Genomic DNA, 21,472 nt, shown 5'->3' with positions numbered 1-21,472 from the left:
GCTTTAGGATGGGAGGAGTGGAAGACTGTGGGCTCTAGAGTAATTCATACCAGGGGTATAGTCCCAACCCTTTTACTTACTGCACTTATGAACATGGGCATATTACCAAGCTCTATGAAGCAGGTGTGATAAGTCCTGTCTTGGAGGACTGGTAGAAATATATGTAATGTATGCAAAGCATCTGTGGCTGTGCTTGTCTTGCATTGAAACATTAGGGAGTGGCAGTTATTACTATGATGATTTTGACCTGAGACATTACCATCCATCTGGCTGGGGGTTTTTTTTGTTGTTGTTTGTTTGTTTGTTTGTTTTTATCCAGGACATGTTAGAGAATACCCAGCATCCTAGGACAAACAAACAAAAACAGCCAAAATGCTGCTTAGCAATAAAATCTAAGCAATACTTTTCCTTTGTCCCCTCTATACCCTGCTTTTTACTTTATGAAGGAGAAAGTATTTCATCCTCTTCCATAATGATAGCTTCTAGAATCTATAATTGCCTGAGCAAGAGCTGAGTTTTCTTTGACTAAACATTCCCAGTACAAGCATGAAGACTTCCATTCCAAAGAGCAGATGCTCAACTAATGTTTGGGTAAAGTAAGAGCCATGAACAAGAAGTCTAATTCAATATGATTTAATTTCTACACACTCTTGCATAACATTAGCAAATCCAGACATGTACCTTTTAAATCCATGAAAAGAAAAAGAAAGGCTAAAGCCAACCAAAAACTGACCAACTTTTACTGTTTTTCTCTGTCTTCTGATCTCAACTACTTTACTGTGCAGTCTTTCACATTTCCAAGGATAGTCCTATTTCAATGCCATGTTAACTTGTTCTTGATCACAAAAATAATTTAAAGATTGCCAATTTGTATTTCAAAATGCAAAACTTTTACTACTAATCTTGATAAGCAGCAATAAAATATGATCCATGCCATTCATAAGCTTATATTCTGAAAGCAACACCAGTTGAAAACGCACACACACTCACACAAAACAGATTAGTCAGTAAGTTATTCACGCAAAACAAGAACAAAGAAGGTAACAGGCCTTCTCAACCAGAAAGTGAAGAATGTGCCACAGATGTCACTAGGGGTGAGAGCAGCTGCTGGACTCAACCCTGGGACCCAGACTGGCTTTGGCAGAAGTGCCACTTCCAGCTGCAGCTCTTGCTTGAACTCTTCCTTCCTCATCTCTCAAAGCCTCTTCATAAAGGTTTGTGAAGGAAATAGGAGCACTATAACTGACCTTGGCCCAAAGCTCCAGGACTTTCATCTTGCTGGTTTCAGCATGGGCTTTTGGACCCCACAGGAACTGATAGCATGGAGGATCACTGTTGGGCACCTGCTGGTACTCCAGGTACCTTTCCTTCACCAGATCTTGGGTGATGAGCTTCCTGGCATCCCCAAAGATGAAATGACTCTTCCCATCATAGACTCCCAACGTATTCAGGAATTCCCAGATTTCTTCCTCGGAGGCGCACATGCCGTTTAAGAAGATCACACCCAGGAGAGGCATTAGAAGCCCGTTCCTAGGAAGTCTCCAGCAATCGCTCAGGCTTCCACCATCGGAGAGATCTAGCTTGCTGACAAGAGTATAGGAGTGATTTCTGGGGTTGACTTCCTTCAAGTCAAGGCCAAAGACCAGCTCTATGCGCTCACAGGCCCTTTTGAGGATCTCAGGGAATTGCTCCCTGTACCTTTTGCTGACAACCTTCAGCATCTCTACCTTCATAATGGGCTCTTTCATTTTATACTTGTACATTAGGAACTGCACTAACATTCCTGCCTTCCTGGTTAGAAGATCATGGTGTGAGCTCTCAGTGGAGGTTGAGGCCTGGGAGGAATTTTTTCTTCCCTCACCTTTACCCTTGGCACCTTTACCAGATCTCTTGCGTGAAACACCCACAGCAGCAGTGGGGGTGTGGGGGGCTCCCTGAGGCTTCTGGGGAATGCCAGCAGCAGGGGAGCCAGGGGGAGTAACCCCCAAAACAAGAGAGGAAGTGGAAGGGGACTCTTCCTCTGCTGCAGCGGCCTGAGCACCCTGAAGATCCTGGGTCTCACTTTGGGCCTGGTGGTGTTTCTCACGGGCTCGGAGCTTACTCTTTCGGCCCCGAGGCATGATGACTGTGGTCAGGGACAGCAGGCAGGAATGTGGGAAGGAAGTCAGGTGATGAGGGCACCTGGAGGAGGGAGAAAAATATTCCTTGAGCACCTGTATCAGGGAGATACCATCTTGGTTTTTTGGAAGCCACTTCTGCTGATTTCCGTGAGGTGACTGCTCTAGGAACCCACAGGGCTTCTGCTTTTCTCTTCAGCCTATCCCCTGGGAACCCATATAGAAACCATAAGACCCTCAGAGTGAGTTTCAGGCTCCATCATGATGGCCATGCTTTGAGCTTGCTGGGGTGACAGCAGATACTGGCAGTGGGTTCCCCTGTCTTTTGGTCTTTGAGGTCCTCTCAGGCACCTTTGAAATTAGCATACTGACTTTTGGCAGGGCCTGGGTCACTCCCCTGTGCTACTCTGAGTTGACTTCTCAAAGCTCCCTGGTACCCATAAAGAGGAATTGAAGGGGTGTCTCAGTCTACTTCCCTGACGGGGGACACCCACTGCTGAGAATTCAGTGGAGTTGATTCTGTCTTGGCTAACTGGATTCCTCAGCTCTTGTTTAGGGACCTCATTTTGTCTCCACATAAGGTTCGGCATCATCCACTTCTTCTGACTGTGATCCTTCAGACTAAGGATCTCACCTCCCTTAGGTCTGATTTAAAAAAAATGAGGGGGATGCTCCACCTGACAGCCCTCCCCTGTGCTTTTTAGGGCTAAAAACACAAGGTTGAGATGGATTATTTGACATCTTTATTCAGGGTTGGGTTCCTCGAGTCCTCACTCAGATTCCTTAATTTGGCTCCCAGCAGGGGAGCTCCCCTTTATCTTGAACTGAGGCCTGTGTCCTCATAGCAAGAGCCAACCTTCCTGAGACCGAATAGAAGTAAGTGAGGGTGGCCTTATTTGACCAAATGTGGTCTTCCGCAGAATGAGAGCTGTGACAGGCAGGTTATTGCCCTTTGATAACTGGTCCCTATGTACACAGGGTCCCAACTCAGTATTTAAATTTGACTAATGAAACACTTCAGCAACTAAGTCTGGGCACAGGCTTTATGAACATGAGCCCTAAAGCACAAGCAGCAAAAGAAAAAATAAACAAATGGGACTACATCAAACTAAAAAGCTTCTGCACAGCAAAGGAAACAATCAACAGAGTGAAAAGACAACCTACAGAGCGGGAGAAAATTTTTGCTAACTATGCATCTGACAAGGGATTAATGTCCAGAATATACATGGAACTCAAGCAATTATACAGTAAAAAAACAAATAACCCGATTAAAAAATAGGCAAAGGAGCTGAATAGACATTTTTCAAAGGAAGACATACAAATGGCCAACAGATACATGAAAAAATGCTCAACATCACTAGTCATCAGGGAAATGCAAATTAAAACTACACCGAGATACCACCTCACCCCAGTTAGACTGGCTATAATCAAAAAGATGGTGAATAAAAATTGCTGGTGAGGGTGTGGAGAGAACGGAACACTCCTACACTGTTGGTGGGAATGTAAATTAATACAAACACTATGGAAAACAATATGGATGTTTCTCAAACAACTATAGATAGATCTTTCATACAATCCAGCAATCCAGCTTCTGTGTATATACCCAGAGGAATGGAAATAATCATGTCGAAGGGATACCTGCACTCCCATGTTCATCGCAGCTCTGTTTACAATAGCCAAGACATGGAACCAACCTAAACGTCCAACGATGGATGACTGGATAAGGAAACTGTGGTATATATACACCATAGAATACTATTCTGCCATAAAAAATAATGAAATACTCCCATTTCCAACAACATGGATGAACCTGGAGAAACTTATGTTGAGTGAAATAAGCAAAGCATAGAGGGATAAATACCACATGTGCTCACTCATAAGTGGGAGCTAAGAGAGAAAGAAGGAAAGAAAGACCACAGTAGTGTGTTGGTCTTAAAGACGGAGGAATCATTCCTAGGGCTACAAAGTGGAGTGGGGGGAAAGGAGGAGGGAGAGGGAGGCTGGGGGATAATTGGGCGGGGGACACAGGGTACAAACGTAATTTCTGGTAATGGGTATGTTGCCAGTAGGAATCTGGCCCTCACATCATGGGCACGAGGGGTGACAATGAGTTTTGTATCTCATGAATATTCATAATAAAAATAAATAAATAAAAAATAATAAATAAATAAATTCGACTAATGAGAGGGCCTTAGATCTTCCCTCTGCTGTTGTGTGACTATCATCCTCTGACCAAGACCTTCATTTCTCTGTTACCCCTGAGTGGGAACTGATGGGCACCTGTACCTGACGTATCTGCCTGGGGTTTTCCAGGGCTCACAGTAGGGAGAATTCTGTGTGGCCCTCACTGATATGGGGTGGAAGGTCCCCACAGTCCTCAGGGTTCTCACCATGACATCTGGAACAACTTGGAAATCCTTCTCATGCTGACCTGAGGCTGTTCCCTGTGACCTAGTCTTTTACTTCTATGAGATGCCCTGGGAAAACTAAGTGCGAATCATCATGTCCAGGTCTGACAACAGGGGTGGGCCTCTCTGCGGCCCCCTCCTTTCTGGGAGGGGTGCCCTCATCATTACTCAATGTCACAGCCTTAAAACCTGTTAGGGACTGGGTACCTCTGATGAATTGGGCCTATCCCATTAGACCAAGGCCCTCACCTCCCTGAGACTACCTCTGGAAAAAATAAGGGCATCTCAGCCTGTCAGCTCTACCCTGAGCCTCTTATTGCTGGACAGCAGATGTGGGCCTTGAATGTGGCCCTCAAATCCGTTAGTCTTTAGACGGGAAGTGAGGTTACTCCAAATTTGTCTACTCTGCCCGAGACCTCCTAGAGCCCAGTGCAGGGGCACTGCTCAGTGTGGCTCCCTCTTTTGGGTAGAGGTCTGCTCATTAGCCCTCACAGTTCTCGCCTTGACTCCAGTTAAGGCCTAGGTCTCCACCATCTGCAGAATGAGGACTAAGTTCTAAGACCAAGGTACTTCCCTCCCTCCCTGACACTTTCCAGGCAGAACTCTCCCAGACAGCTTTCCTGAGGCTTCCCAGTGCCAACCACAGAGGCTTATGGGGACCCCTTCGTTATGGATAAGAGGTGATCCCTTCAATCCACACTCAGGGTCCTCACCTTGGTATCTCATGAGAGCTTGGAATTCCTCCCTCTACTGACCTGAGTCCACCAGCCTGCAAACAAAGCCCTCACCTCCCTGAATAAAGTCAGTACTCCACACACCAGAGCCTCCCAGAACCGAGTGCAGTGGCTCTGCTTTGCTTTGTTACATCCACTAGGGAGAGATTCCCTCATTTAGCCCACAGGGCCCTCACCTTGACTCTAGTTAGGACCTAGGTCTCTTCCTTATGCAAAAAAGGGGTACTCCCTTAGATAAAGGCCCACCAGTTGCTTAGACTTTTCAGGCACAACTCTGCCGGACAGCTCTCCCGGGACTTCCCAAGGCCGACCGACCGCAGGGGTGAGACTTAGTGCAGCCCCGTTTGTTGTGGGTGAGCAGTGGTCCCCAGAGTCCACACTCAGGGTCCTCACCTTGACCTCAGACCAGTCCTGGGAATTCAACCTCGGCGGACCGGACTACAAGACTCTCAGACATGGCCTCTCAGATGCCCCGCCCCTCAGAAAAGCGGAAGCGAGGACGAGCCACAGCTGGCCTCCCAGGGCCTCCCAGACGCCGCGCCTCCCAGACTCCGCGATTCCCAGACACCCCGCCTCTCCGAAAAGCGGAAGCGAGGATGAGCCACAGCTGGCCTCCCAGACTCCGCGATTCTCAGACACCCCGCCTCTCCGAAAAGCGGAAGCAAGGACGAGCCACAGCTGGCCTCCCAGACTCTGCGATTCCCAGACACCCCGCCTCTCCGAAAAGCGGAAGCGAGGATGAGCCACATCCAGCCTCCCGGGGCCTCCCAGGAACTCCCAGGGCTGAGACTTAGTGAGGGCCCGCCTGATTGTGGGTGGGTGGTGGTCCCCTCAGTCCAAATTTAGGGTCCTCACCTTGACCTCAGACCAGTCCTGGGAAGTCACCCTCTGCAGACTGGACTCCTGGCCTCTCACAAGCCACGCTTCTCAGACGCCGTGCTTCTCAGATTCCACCTCTCAGACGCGCCACTTCTCAGACACTACACCTTTTAGAGAAGTGGAAACAAGGGTGAGCCACATCCAGCTGTGGCTGCCAGGGCCTCCCAGGGCCAACCGCAGGGACGGGACTTAGTGAGGGCCCGCCTGATTGTGGGTGGGTGGTTGTCCCCTCAGTCCACATTTAGGGTCTTCACCTTGACTGTGGATCAGTCCTGGGAAGTCACTGTCTGCAGACTGGACGCCCGGCCTCTCAGGCACCGCACTTCTTAGATGCCGTGCCTCCCAGATGCCGGCTCTCAGACGCCGCACCTCTCAGATGTCCCACCTTTCAGAAAAGCGGAAGTGAGGATGAGCCACATCCGGCCTTCCAGGGCCGACCACAGGGACGGGACTTAGTGAGGGGCTGCCTGATTGTGGGTGGGTGGTGGTCCCCTCAGTCCACATTTAGGGTCCTCACCTTGACCTCAGACCGGTCCTGGGAAGTCACCTTCCTGAGACTGGAGGCCCGGCCTCTCAGACGCGGCACCTCTCCGACACCGCCCCTCTCAGACACCCCGACTCTCAGACACCCGACCTCTCAGACACCCCGCCTCTCAGAGAAGCGGAAACAAGGGTTTGCCACATCCGGCTGTGGCTGCCCGGGGCCTCACAGGCCTGACAGCAGGGGTGGAACACCGTGGGCCCCGCTGTTCTGGAGTCGGTGGTCCCTCGGTCCACACTTAGGGTCATTGCCTTGATATTTTAGTGGAGCCTGGGATTCCTCCCTCTAGTGACCAGAGTCCGCCACCCTCCAAACAAAGCCCTTACCTCCCTGAGTCCCTAGAGAGGAAATCTGGGCACGCCACACACAGCCACCCCTGCCTGAGCTGCAGAGGCCTGACAGCAGGTGCGGGGCTCTGTGAGCCGCCCTCTTTTGGGGAGAGGTCCTCTCTTCAGCACTCAGGGTCCTCACCTTGACTCTGGTTTGTCCAAGACTCTTGCCCCTGCAGAACTGGAACCATGCCCATTAGACCCACGTCTTCCTTTCCCTGAGACCTTCCAGGCGGAAATGAGGGGCATCTCCGCATGGTAGCTCTGTCTGTTGCCGCAAAACGGAGGAGGGGTTCTGTGGGGTCCCCTTTGCTGATGAGGGTCCCCTCATAAGACTTAGAGTCCTCACACTGACTTTTGTTAGTGCCTAGGTCGCCTCCCTCTGCAAAACTGAGGCCACCCCCATTAGAGAAGCCTTCACCTACCTGAGATTTTCCAGGGAGAAATCAGCCTGGCATCTCCGCCCGGGGCTTCCTAGCGCCGACAGCAGAGGGGACTTTGTGGAGCCTCCTCTTACAGTGTGGGTGCTACCCATAGTCCACATTCCGGTACTCACCTTGACAAGTGACCAGTATTTTAGCTCCACCCTCTGTTTATGTGAACCTGCTTCTGTCACATCAAGGTCCTGCCTTCCTGAGATTTCTGAGCTAGAAGTCAGAGGGATTCTCATATGATCACAGTCCTTTGGGGATCTGCAAGAACAGATGGCGGGGGCAACATGACTCTACAGGACCCCACAGTTCTGGCTGGGTTCTTCCATCATTTCTCATTCATGGTCCTCACTTTTACGTTTATCAGAGCCTGAGACTCTCTCTTACTGAACTGAAGTCACCCTGCTCGAGGCTCTGGATGATCCCTATATTTTGGAGTGTTTTTCTCCCGTGTCCTCATTCATAGGGGTTCTCATCTTGGCTCCCGTTTCTTGATTAAAGTCTTCCGGGAATGCTCCATATTCCTGCAAAATCTTGAACAATTTTCTCTCCGCAAACATTGCAAAAAAGGGATCCCTTCCCAGGAGTGATGCGATGTTGGGAAACTGCATTGCAAGTCAGGGAACCCATGACAGATGTTGTGCTGTCAGAGAAAAAATACGCTGATCTATTCCTTCTCTTCATCAACCAGACAAAGTATAGATCTAAAAGATTTACTTTTTACAGAAAAGAGTGAAACCAGATGATCCTGCGAGCTCTTGATCCTTTGAGATTATCTGATTTTGCATATGTAGATGATTATATTGTCATCCAGTATTCTCTTTCTCTTCTTAATTCACGCCTCTCAGTTATTTTCATGTTTTTATTGCTTGGTTATTATTCTAATTCAGTGTCTTGGGCAAAGAGTCCTTTTCATCACCTGAGATACATTTTGGAGCAGTAGGAGAAAGTGAATTAAGCAACTCATGGTCAGCCTCAGTTTGGGAGGAGTGGAACAGTGTGAGCTCTGGAGAAATTCAGACCAGGGGTCTGTTCTCAACCGTATCATTTTCTAGGTGTGTGAACTAGGCACATTACCAAACTCTGAGCCTCAGGCTTTTCATCTGTGAAGTGGGTTTGATAAGCCCTGTCTTGTAGGATTGGTGAAATGTGCTTAATGTGTTGAAAGCACCTGGCACAGTGCCTGGAGTTTACTGAAACATTAAACAATGCCTGTTATTACTATGATTATTCCGACCACAGAGAACACCATCCATTCTGCTGATTATTTTTAAATCCAAGACATAGCAGAGAAGCAGACAACATACAGCACTCTACGACATGGAACAACAAATCAGCCCTAATTGCTGCTTACAAAAAAATGCTAAGTAAATTTTTCTCATTAAATCGTATTTTGAATGTGGAAGTGTCTTTTCCCAGCTGAATAAAACTCAAATCTTCTAGAAGTTGGTTCAAAGATCAACTCTCCAATTCTATTTTCATTAATTTTGCCACTACCCAAAATCTAGATCTCTCTTAGAGTTTGCCAATGCAAAAAACATGGAAGGAAGTGAAAAAATTTGAGCGCCCTTTTAATGGGATGGGCTCTGGCTCCTCAGCCCATGGCAAAGAGTACCAGTCCAAGGGCTTCTGCATTTCCAACCTCAAAAGAATATCACACTTACTTCTCAGAAACTCCCTGGAGACAATGTGGATAAAACACTCAACTTGTGCTTTGTGTTCACCTGCACTGGGACAAGAGCACAGAACACTTTCCATCCCTGCCCCAGTTGGAGATTTTCTCTGGTTTACCCATAGTTCCAAAGTAACTGTTAAGGGCAATTTCCCATTCCAGGCTTGGTTTCTCAACTCTGAGACACACCATCTGGGTGTCTGGCCCCTACTCAGCACTCCCATGGCCTCCTCTAGCCAACATGCAGCTAACTTAAAATTACCTCCCACTGAGGATTGTTCAGTTGGCCAAAGTCTCAAATTACATCGCCTCAAAACATTTACACAAGATTCCTCATCTGGAAATCTCCCACCCCAGACACTTCTTATCCCCTCTTCTTTTATTATTGGTTATAAATATTCATGGGCTACAGAGCTGATTGTCACCACTCCCGCCCAAGATGTGATGGCCAGATTATCCCCTCTTTTTACTTATCTTTAAACCTTAGAAATTATCTCAACACCTTCTTTATATGAAAGCTGCTCTTAGACTCCAAAATTCTATGGGCAAGGGTTGAGCCTATTTTTCTCAGCTTCTCCAGTACTACACAGGTGCCTTCCAAAGAACAGCTGCAAGAAGTCAGTTTTATTACAATTTAATATCTCCTACATTCCTGCAAAAGCTAAGCCAATCCGGGTACATATACTTCAATTTTACAAAGAAAGACTAAAAGGAATAAAAGTAAACCAACTTTTACTTTTTTTTTTCTTTACCTCAGATCCCACCAAGTTTATCGTGGTATAATTTTCTTTTTCATAAAATCCATAGTGCAATGTTATATTATCTTGTCCTGGATCACAAAAAATGATTCAAGATTTTCAGGTTGTTTTACATAATACTAAAATTCTCATTCTTCAATCTGACATTCTCCAAGAAATGTGTGATTTGTGTCATTGATAAGCAGATTCTGAAGCTAAATAAGCTTGCAATTAAAAGAAAGAACATTTAAAAACAGGAAAAAAGAAAAGATAAATGTCCAATTCACAAATATTGCACAGGAACAAAGATGTTATATACCGTGTTCCCACCAGCCCCACTTTGGCCCTCCAGTGATTTGAAGGTTGACTGTTTTCTTTAACCGAGAGGGAAGACTATGCCTCAGACTTCACTAGGAGTGGGAGAAGCTGCTGAACATGGCCCTCGAATGTGTCCTGGCCGTGGCAGTAGTACCAGTCCTGGTTTCAACTCTGGCTCAGGTTCTCTCTCCCTCATCTCTCAATGTCTCTTCATAATGGGACAGGAAGACACTGGGGGCAGTATCATGGACCTTGGCCAAAATCTCACACATTCTTGAATAACCTAAGCAAATTCAGGTATATAACTTTTAAATTTATGAAAAAAAGGAATAAACGGAGTAAGTCAAACCAAAAATGGACCAACTTTTACTTTTCTTCTCTCCCATCTTCTGATCCTAACTATTTTACTGGGAAGTTCTTTAAAATTTTTAGAATATCCTTACTCCAATGCCATGTTAACTTGCTATGTATCACCAAGATGATTTAAAGATTTTCAATTTGTATTTCAGAAAACAAAACTCTTATTACTAAACCTGATAAGCAGCAATAAATGTATGATCCATGTCATTTATAAACTTATATTCCGAATCTAAATAAAAACCTGTTTAAAAAAATCATTACTGCAAAAATACAAAAAGTAAAGCAACAAGTTAGTTATTCATGCATAACAGGAACAAAGAAGATAACAGACCTTTTCAACTAGAAAGTGAAGTATCTGTCTCAGAGGTCAGTAGGGGTAAAAGCAGCAGCCGGACTTGGCCTTAGGACTAGGACTGGCTTTGGCAGTAGTGGCGGCACTGGCTGCAGCTCTGGCTGCAGCTCTTTCTTTCTCATCCCTCAAAGCCTCTTCATAATGGGATGGGAAGGCACTAGGGGTGGAGTTATTGAACTTGGCCCAAAACCCCAGGATTTTCATCTTGCTGGTTTCAGCATGGGCTCTTGGACCCCACAGGAATTGGTAATTTGGAGGATCACTGTTGGGCACCTGCTGGTACTCCAGGTATTTTTCCTTCACCAGATCTTGGGCGATGAGCTTCATGGCATCCCCAAAGATGAAGTGCCTCTTCCCATCACAGACTCCCAACATATTCAGGAATTCCCATGTCTCTTCCTTGGAGGCACAGTTGCCATTTAAGAAGATCACACCCAGGAGAGGCATTAGAAGCCCATTCCTGGGAAAGCCTCAGCAACCGCTCAGGCTCCCATCATCGGTGGGATTTAGCTTGCTGACAAGGGTATAGGAGTGATTTCTGGGGTTGAATCCTTTAAGTCAAAGCCAAAGATCAGCTCCATGAGATCAGAGGCTCTCCTGAGAATCTCAGGGAAGTGCTCCTTGTACTTTTTTGTTGAGAACCTTTAGCATCTCTGCCTTCATAATGGGCTCTTTCATTTTATACTTGTACATCAGGAACTGCATCAACATTCCTGCCTTCCTGGTTAGAGGATCCTGGCGTGAGCTCTCAGTGAAAGGTGGAGCCTCAGAGGAACTTGCATTTCCCTCACCTTGGCTCTAAGCAACTTTATCAGATCTTGTGCATGAAAAACCTGCAGAAGTAGTGATGGTGGATGAGGCTTTCTGAGAATCTTGGGGAATGACAACAGGTGTGCTCTGGGAAGAGAATGAGAAGGGGAACTCTTCTTTTTCTACTGCAGAATCTGTAGCACCCTTGAGACTGGGTCTCACTTCAGGCCTGGCAAAGTTTCTCAAGTGCACAGAGATTACTCTTCTGACCCTGAGGCATAATGACTGTGCTCAGGGACAGCAGGCAGGCGTGTGGGCAGGTCAGGTGATGTGGGCACCCGCAGGAGGGAGAATGAGGTCCTGTTACTTCCTTTATCAGGGAAATACCACCTTGGCTTTTAGGAAGCCACCTCTGCAAGTTTCCTTGAGGGCACTGCACTAAGAACCCACTGAGCTTCTGTTCTTGGACAGCCTGTCCCCTGGGAACCTAGTGGAGGAAGTTATAGAGTGCCTTAGGCTGTAGCCTGCCAGCCCTGCCTATTACTGACTTGGTGACTGCAGGGCTGGTAGTGGGCCCCCCTGTGTTCTGGAGTAGAGGGGATTCTTTGTGTTTACCTACAGGATTATCATGTCAACTCTTGACAGGGCCTGGATCTCTTCTTATTGCTGCTCTGAAGTTGATACTGTAGGCTCCCTGGGACCCAGGTGAGAGAAGTGTAGGGGCACCTTAACCAAGCCACCACCCCTGTATGGGAACACCTAATGCTAAATGCTCAGTGGGGCCCTCTCTTAGGTCCTAAGTTCTCAGGGTCCACATCTGCACACCATGTAGGGCCATGGACTCTCCCTTTTTCTGACTGATGAGTGGCCCTTCAGAGCAAGAATCTAACTTCCTGTAGACCTGATGTAAAACATGACAGGTATCAGCGAAAGAAATAATGGATAAGTCAAACTTAACTAAATTAGGACTTCTGCTTTGCAAAACGTACCAGCAAGAGAATAAGAAGACAACCCACATAGGGGTAGAAAATGTATTTTTTCTGTTTATTTTTCATTTCATTTCATTTTATTTTATCAATAGTACAATGTAGTTGATTTTCGTGTCCCTTTACTGATTCTTCCTTCCCCACTCCCTCTCCCCACTCCCACCCATCAACATATCTGTTCACTTGTCTTAATAAGTTCAATTGTGATTGTTGTGTCTTCTTCCCTGCCCTTCCCGTTTGTGTATTTATTTATTTATTTTTAGCTCCCACAAATAATTGAGAACATGTGGTATTTCTCTTTCTGTGTCTGACTTATTTCACTTAATACAAATTTTTCTAAGTCCATCCATGTTGCTGCGAATGGTAGTATTTCATTTTTTTTTTATAGCAGAGTAGTATTCCACTGTGTATATATACCACATTTTCTGTATCCACTCATCTGATGATGGACATTTGGGCTGGTTCCAAATCTTGGCTATTGTAAATAGTGCTGCAATGAACATTGGAGTGCAGGTATCCCTTCAACATGATGACTTTCATTCCTCTAGGTATATTCCCAGCAGTGGAATAGCTGGGTCATATGGTAGATCTATCTGAAATTGTTTGAGGAATCTCCAAACCATTTTCCATAGAGGCTGCACCATTTTGCAGTCCCACCAACAGTGTAGGTGGGTTCCTTTTTCTCTGCAACCTTGCTAGCATTTATCATTCTCGGTCTTTTTGATATTAGCCATCCTAACTGGAGTGAGATGGCATCTCAAAGGGGTTTTGATTTGCATTTCCTGAATGCTGAGTGATACCGAGCATTTTTTCACGTTTCTGTTGGCCATTTGTATATCTTCCTTTGAGAAATGATTATTCAGCTCCTTTGCCCATTTTTTTAAAATTGGGTTACATGTTTTTTTTTTTTTTTTTGCTGTAAACTTGTTTGAGTTCCTTGTATGTTCTGGATATTAATCCTTTGTCAGATGTATATTTTGCAAATATTTTCTCCCACTCTGTTGGTTGTCTTTTAACTGTTAATTGTTTCTTTTGCTGTGCAGAGGCTTTTTAGTTTGATATAATCCCATTTGGTTATTTTTCCTTTGGTTGCTTGTGTTTTTGGGGTCATATTCATGAAGCCTGTACCCAATCCTACTTCCTGGAGTCTTTCCCCTATGTTTTCTTTTAGGAGTTCTAATGTTTCAGGATGTATATTTAGTTCTTTAATCGATCTTGAGTTGGTTTTGGTACATGGTGAGAGGTATGGGTCTAGTTTCATTCTCCTGCATATGGATTTCCAGTTTTCCCAGCACAATTTACTGAAGAGGCGGTCTCTTCCCCAGTGTGTATACTTGGTGCCTTTGTCAAAGATCAGATGGTTGTAGGTGTATGGGTTGATTTCTGGATTCTCTATTCTATGTGTCTGTTTTTATGCCAGTACCATGCTGTTTTGGTTATTATAGCTTTGTAGTATAGTTTAAAGTCAGGTAGTGTTATGCCTCCAGCTTTCTTTTTCTTTTTCTTAAAATTGCTTTGGCTATTCATGGTCTTTTGTTATTCCATAGAAATATCTGGATAGTTTTTTTTTTTTATTTCAGAGAAAAATGTCATTGGAATTTTATTGGAAATTGCACTGAATTTGTAGATCACTTTGGGTAGCATGGATATTTTCACAATGTTAATTCTTCCAATCCAAGAGCATGGGATATCTTCCCATCTTCTTGTGTCCTCTTTAATTTCTCTCAACAGTGGTTTATAGTTCTCAATACAGAGATTTTTCACATCCTTGGTTAACTCTATTCCTAAGTATTTTATTTTTTTGGTGGCTATTGTAAATGGGCAAGCTTTCTTGATTTCTCTTTCTGCATGTTCACTGTTAGAGAATAGAAATGCTACTGATTTTTGTGTGTTGATTTTGTATCCTGCAACTTTGCTGAAATCAGTTATCAACTCTAAGAGCTGAAAGCTTTTCCTTTAAGAACAGGAACTAGACTAGGATGCCCACTCTCACCACTTCTATTCCACATAGTGTTGGAAATACTAACCAGAGCAAACAGAGAAGAGAAGAAAATAAAGGGCATCCAGATTGGGAAAGCTGAAGTCAAACTGTCCTTGTTTTCAGATGACATGATCCTATATATCGAACAGCCTAAAGCCTCTACAAAAAAACTCTCAGGGGAGAAAATATTTTTAAAAGACATCTGATAAACGACTGTTTCCTAAAATATAGAAAAAAGTCTTAAAACTCAACAATAAGAAATGAACAACCCAAATTAAAATATGAGCAAAAGATCTGAACAGGCACCTAAACAAATAAGATATATAGACAGCATATAGGCACATGAAAAGATGCTCAACATCACATGTCATTAGAGAACTACAAATTAAAACATGTCCTGATACCAGTACATACCTATTAAAATTGCCAAAATCCAAAGCACTGATGACACCAAATGCTGTTGAGGATGTGGGGCAACAGAAACTCTCATTCACTGCCAGTGGGGATGCAAAATGCTACAGCCAGTGGGGATGCAAAATGCTACAACACTTTGGAAGTTTCTTACGAAACTGTACACACTCTTACCATATGATCCAGCAATTGTGCTCCTTGGTATTTATCCAAAGGAGTTGAACATGTATGTCCACTCAAAAATATGTACATGAATGTCTATAGCAGCTTTATTCACAATTGCCAAAACTGGGAAGCAACCAAGATGTCCTTCGGTAAGTAAATGGATAAATAAACTGTGGTACATCTAGACAATGGAATATTATTCAGTGCTAAGAAGAAATGAGCTGTCAAGTCATGAAAAGACGTGGAGGAAACACAGATGCATATTACAAAGTGAAAACAGCCAATTTGGAAAGGTGTCATACTGCATGATTGCAACTATACGGTATTCTGGAAAAGGCAAAACTATGGGGACAGTAAAAAAAAAAAAAATAAAAAATAAGTGGTTGCCAGGGGCTAGGGGGTAGTGAGAAATGAATAGGCAGAGCGCAGAGGATTTTTAGGGCAGTGGAACGATTCTGTATGATTCTATAATGGTGGATACATGTCATTATACATTTGTCAAAGCCCAGAAATTTTAAAACATAAAGAATAAACCCTAATGGAAACTACGGACTTTGGTTGATAATGACGTGTCAATACAGGTTCATCAGTTGTAATAACTGTATCACTCTGGAGTGGGATGTTTATATGAGAAAGGCTGTGAGTATGTAGGGACAAACTGTATATGATAACTCTCCGTACTTTCTGCTTAGTTTTGCTGTGACCTTAAAACTGCTATAAAAAAATAGTCAATTAAAAAAGGAGATAGGCAAAGAAATGATTAAGTTTTGCAATGATGACTAGGCCAACTGCCCTGATTTGATCATCACACATTGTATCCATGTAATGAAATATAACTCTGTACCCACAAATATGTAATCAACGTGTTTCAATAATAATAATAATAAAATAGATGGCCAAATTAAAAAATAAAAAAAGGTGATAGGGAAGCCTCAGCCTCAAATCTTGCCCTGAGAATTTAAGGGTTGAGTGCAAGGGACTGGACACTTTGTTGTCCCCTCGATTCAAGGGTGGATGGTCCCTTCATTCCTTACTCAGTTTCCTTGATTTGACTCCTAGGAGAACCTGGAGCTCGCCTCTTTCTTGACCTGAGGATCTCTCCTCATAAAAGGCCTGTATCTTCCTGAGACCAAATAAAAAGAAGTGAGGGTGGCCTTATCTGGCCACAGCTTACCATGATGTCTCAAGCGTGACAGGTGTGGTAGACAGATCGAAGCCCTATGGTGGATTGTCCTACTCAGTGTCCACTCAGGATCCTAAATATGACTCATAAGAAGGCCTAAACTTACTTCCTCTGCTGAGCTAGGACTGCCCCCTTCAGACCAAGACCCCCACTTCTCTGTTACTAGTGAGAACGATATGAGGGTGCCTCTGCCTGACATTTATGCTTTAATCTCTCAGTTCTGGCAATAGGGAGGATTTTGTGGGGTCCCTACTGAGGGGTTTGGTGTTTCTTGCACTCTTCAGGGTACTTAACTTACTCCTGGCACACCTTGGAAATCCTCCCTCTATGGACCTGAGTTGGCCAGCCTCAGACCAAGGTATTCACCTTCCTGAGACCTCCAAAGTGGAAATCAGGTCCAGCCACATCCTGCCAAGGCTTTTGAGATTCTGTGGGATGAAAGCAGGGTCAGGAGCCTATGGGTCACACTGCTCTGGATAGGTGCTTCCCTCATTTCTCATTCAGAGTCCTCAATTTGCAATGTGTCAGAGACTGAGACTCCTCCCTCTACAGACCTGAGGTCATCCTCCTTAAGGTAGGACTCACAAGTCCCTGAAAACCTTGAAGAATAAGTGAGGAGATGCTCAGGCTGACAACTGCCTGGCATGTTGTTCTTCCCAGTCCTCCTATATTGGGGGTCTTTATCTTGGCTCCTGTCCCTTGGTTAAAAACTTCCTGGGGATTGCCATAGCTCTAAAAACTCTTGACCAGTTTCCCTGCGACACATCTTGCAGAGAATGGGCCCGTCCAGGAGTGATGTGAGATGGGGAAGCTGTAACACACGACAGAGGCCCCAGGACAGATGTACTGTCAGAGAAAAAAACACACTGACTTATACCACCTCTCTACCAGCCAGACTCAGCCTCTTACGTGTTTGTTTGAAGAGATTTAACTTTCTAAAAGGTGGGAGCTGTCCACAATGACATAATGCTTGTTATGTATTGAGACTTAAAAAATGCCAGTTCTTATCATAGTTAATTCATCCCCTGATGTTACAATCCACTACACTGGGATTTATTTTTCAATCCAGGAGATGTCAGAGATTATGTGGCATTATAGTGAAAAAGAAAACCCTATCAGACACAGTGATGCTTAACAAGGAAAACTAAGTGATATTTCCCTGTAACGTAATAAATCATTCAGTGTCAGAGTGAGGTAGACTTTCTCAGTCAGTGCAACACAAAGTTTCTAAATTTCTCTCCCTCTCAGCTTCCCTTCCATCTAAACCACTCCTGTTTTTATTCATTTAACCACCACCCAAACTCTAGACCCTGCCTGGATTTTGCCCAATTACATACAAGACAACCTAACTGAATGCCCTTTTAATAGAGCAGAATCTGGATCTTTTTTTTCTTAGCCCTCCCAATACTAGCATGGAGCCTTCCAAGAGCAGACGCTCAGTTCATGTCTGAGAAATAAGTGAGCCTCAGAGCACGGAGCCCAATTTGTTATGATTCAAATCTATATTCTTCAATAAATAAACCAGGCACATGTAGGTATTTATCTTTTAATTTTATAAAACACAAAGTAAGATGTTAGGATAGCAAACATTGACAATATTACTCTTTTTCTTTCTTGAGTCCATGTGTTTTACTGCTGGATTATTTTTACATTTTCAAGGAAATGCTTATCCCAATTCTATGTTATTTTGCATCAGATCACTAAATAAGATGGAAGTTTTCACAATTTGTTTTACAAAACAGCAAACCTCTTACTCTTAATCCTTACAAGCAAGTGTGAACAATATCACTCATAAGCTTAGATTATAATGCTAAATAAAAGGAACATTTGAAACATACCAAAAAATACAGATAAATCTCCAAATTACTCATATAGAACAGGAACACAAAGGCATTATACACTGTGTTCCCTCTAGTCACACCCAGCCCTCCCCTACTTGGAACACTGACTGCTCTTTTCAATCACATAGTGAAGAATCTGCCTCTTCTTCACTAGTTGTGGGAGGAGCTGCTGGACATGGCCCTGGAACGTTCAGTCGTGGCATTAGTGCCTTCATTGAGTGTAACTGTGGCTTGGGCTCTCTCTTCCTCATCTCTCAAAGCCTCTTCATACCAGAAGTGGAAAGCACTAGGGACAGTCTTATTGACCATGGCCAAAAACTCTAGGACTTTCATCTTGCTTGTTTCAGCATGGGCTCTTGGACCCCACAGGAATTCATAGCGTGCAGGATCACTGTTGGGCACCTGCCGGTACTCCAGGTATTTAAGCTTCACCAAATCTTGGGTAATGAGCTTCCTAGGCTCCCCAAATAGGAAGTGTCTCTTCCCATCATATATTTTCATCTTATTCAGGAAATTCCAGATCATTTCCTCACTGGCACAGTTGCCGTTCATGAAGATCACGCCCAGGAGATTCATCAGGAGGCCAGTCTTGGGAAAACCCTTGCCACGACTCAACATCCCACGGTAGGGGAGGTCCATTTTGCTGACAAGGGCATAGGAGTGCTTGGGAGAATCGACTTTCTTTAAGTCAATACCAAATACCACCTCTAGGCTGAAAGAAGCTTGTCTGAGGATTTCAGGGAAATGTTTCTTGTGCCTTTTATTGATGAACTTCAGTATACCTGTTTTCGTAACTTGCTTTTTCATTTTGTACATGTGTATTAGGAAATTCACCAAAGTATTTATCGTCTTGGTTAGAGGGCTTCTACGAGACTGCGTAGTGGAGGGTGGGGCCTGGGTGGGACTTGGCTTTTTCTCAATTTTACTGTCGGCTTCTTCACATGATCTTGTGTGAGAAACATCTACGGACACATTGGTGGATGGGGCTCGCCGAGGCTTCTTGAGAGTGCTACGTGACCTAGCAGGTGACTCATTCTCAGTAATATCCCCCAAATGAGAAGAGGATGAGGAGGATATTTTCTCCTTGGTTGCAGTAGCCTGAGCACCCTGGAGACGCGTCTCACCTTGAGCCTGGCGGCGTTTCTCACGGGCACGGAGCTTACTCTTCTGACCCCGAGGCATGATGACTGTGGTCAGGGACAGCAGGCAGGAGTGTGGGCAGAAGGTCAGGCTATGTTGGCACCTGTAGGAGAGAAGATGAGAGGGCGTGAGCACCTTCAGCAGGGAGAGACCACCTTGGCTTTAAGAAGGCCACTCTGCAGGTTTCCGTGAGAGCACTGCTCTAGAAACCCACAGGGCTTGTGTTCTGATCAGTCTGTCCTCTCAGAACCCAGTGAAAGTAATTAAGGTGTGCCTGAGGCTGCAGCTTGCCAGCCTGCCTGTGACTGAGAGCAGTAGCAGCAGGCAGGTCTAGTCCTTATGGAGCCCCTTCAATTCTGGGGTAGAGGTAGTACTCTCAGTTCACATTCAAGACCGTCATATCAACTGTTGGCAGGGCCTGGCCCCCTCCTCCACGTTGCATTAAATTTGACACCTCCAACCAATGTCCTCGTCTCCTTGGGACCCCCTAAGAGGAGTTGAATGGATGCCTTAGCCCACCACCCCTGCCAAGAGGCACTTGGTGCTAAGAATTCTGTGGGGGCCTGCACTGTTCTGGGCTTGTTGGGGTCCTCAGCCACCATTCAGAGTCCTCCTCACCTTGGCCCTAAGTAGAACCTAGGACACCTGCCTCTGCTGATCTGATGCCCCTCAGAAACGTAATGCTATGAAAAAGAGAGTTTTACATACACCTGACTTCCATGCCTGGACCTTTCAGGGCTGCAAGTGGGGAGGGAGAACTCTCTGTTTCTCTGTTGCCTCCTTTTGGAGGTGGGGGGTGTGGTGAGCGGTACTACCGTTCTTCTTTCAGGGTCCTCATCCTGACCCCAAAAGGCTCTGGGTCTCCTCCCTGTGCAGAATTGGGGCACACAATTAGTCCAGACTGATAGCTACTGTGGGGTTCCCCAGCACTGAGAGAGAAGCAGAATTAATGGGACCCTACTTTTTAGAGCCAGTGTTCCCATTAGTCCTCACTCAGGTCTCTGACCTTGACTCCCTCTAGGACTTGGGACACCTCCCTCCACACACTTGGGTCCTCCAGCCTCAGAACAAGGCCCTAGACAAAGAAGTTAAGGGCTCCACACATACGACTACCTCTACCTGGAGCCTTGCAGAACTGAATGCAGGGGCACTGCTTTCTGTTGTCACCTCTACTGGGGAGAGAGACCCTCATTAGCACTCAGAGCCCTCACGTTGACCCAAATTAGGACCTAGGTCTTCTCCTTCTGAAGATTCGGGGGGGAGGGGGCGTACTCCCGTAGACAAAGGCCCACCCATCGCTGAGAATTTTCAGGCAGAACTCTGCCAGACAGCTCTGCCGGGACCTCTCAAGGCCGACTACAGGGGTAGGACTTACTGGGGTCCCCTTGGTTATGGGTGGGAGGTGGTCCCTTCAGTCCATATTCAGGGTCTTCACCTTAACTCCAGACCAGCCCTGGGAATTCACTCTTGGCCAACAAGATGCTATGCTTTTCAGACGAGGCCCCAGCCCTCAATGCGGAAGTGAGGATGAACCATATCCGGTGGCGGGTGCCTGGGGTCTTTGAGGGCTGACAGCAGGGACAGAACACCATGGACCCCACTGTTGTAAAGTTGGTGGTTTCTAGGTTCAAACTTCTGGTGTCCTATCAGAGCCTGGGATTCCTCCCTCTACTGATCAGAGTTGGCCAACCTCCCAAACCCTCACTTCCCTCAATGCCTAGAGTGGAAGTCTAGGCATGGTACAAATGGCAACCACTTCCAGGGGCCTCACTGACTAGAAAACAGGTTTCGGGCTCTTGGTGGTCCTCACCCTGACTCCAGTAAGGGCCAAGACCCCTCACTCTGTAGAACTCTATTGGACAAGGCACTCCCCTCCCTGAAACCCTCCACGTGGAAAGGAGTGGCAACTCAACCTTACAGCTCTGCCTGGGGCCTCCCAGGGCCAAAACAGGGATGAGACTCTGTGAAGTCCCCACAACTCCGGGTTTAGTAATCCCTTTTTTCTCAATCAACAACCTCACCTTGCTCTTGGCCAGTCCTAGAACTTCACCTTCCCTGACATGAGCACTACTGAGTTCAAGGTCCTCCCTATTCTGAGACCCCCCCAGGCTTACCCAGGAAGTTAGACTGAGCCACA

The 21,472-nt window shown here is 45.5% G+C and overlaps 2 protein-coding genes across 2 annotated transcripts; both read right to left on the bottom strand.

The window, feature by feature from the left end:
* Positions 1-1,088: 1,088 nt before the first annotated feature.
* LOC134367904 (melanoma-associated antigen B4-like) lies at positions 1,089-2,120 on the bottom strand. The gene has a single exon (XM_063084563.1). The coding sequence runs from the start codon at positions 2,118-2,120 to the stop codon at positions 1,089-1,091; it is 1,032 nt and encodes a 343-aa protein (XP_062940633.1).
* Positions 2,121-18,345: 16,225 nt separating this feature from the next.
* Positions 18,346-19,377, bottom strand: LOC134367903 (melanoma-associated antigen B3-like). The gene has a single exon (XM_063084562.1). It carries the CDS (start codon positions 19,375-19,377, stop codon positions 18,346-18,348), a length of 1,032 nt encoding a protein of 343 aa, XP_062940632.1.
* Positions 19,378-21,472: the final 2,095 nt, after the last annotated feature.

Source organism: Cynocephalus volans, chromosome X (assembly GCF_027409185.1).
Source record: "Cynocephalus volans isolate mCynVol1 chromosome X, mCynVol1.pri, whole genome shotgun sequence".
Taxonomy (NCBI): Eukaryota; Metazoa; Chordata; class Mammalia; order Dermoptera; family Cynocephalidae; genus Cynocephalus; species Cynocephalus volans.
The sequence above is the reverse complement of the archived record's forward strand: the minus strand, read 5'-3'. Positions and strand labels throughout refer to the sequence as shown.

What these genes read in the sequence shown, in the direction of transcription:
- LOC134367904 (XM_063084563.1), bottom strand. Translation starts at nt 2,120, where the DNA reads ATGCCTCGGGGCCGAAAGAGTAAGCTCCGAGCCCGTGAGAAACACCAC.
- LOC134367903 (XM_063084562.1), bottom strand. Translation starts at nt 19,377, where the DNA reads ATGCCTCGGGGTCAGAAGAGTAAGCTCCGTGCCCGTGAGAAACGCCGC.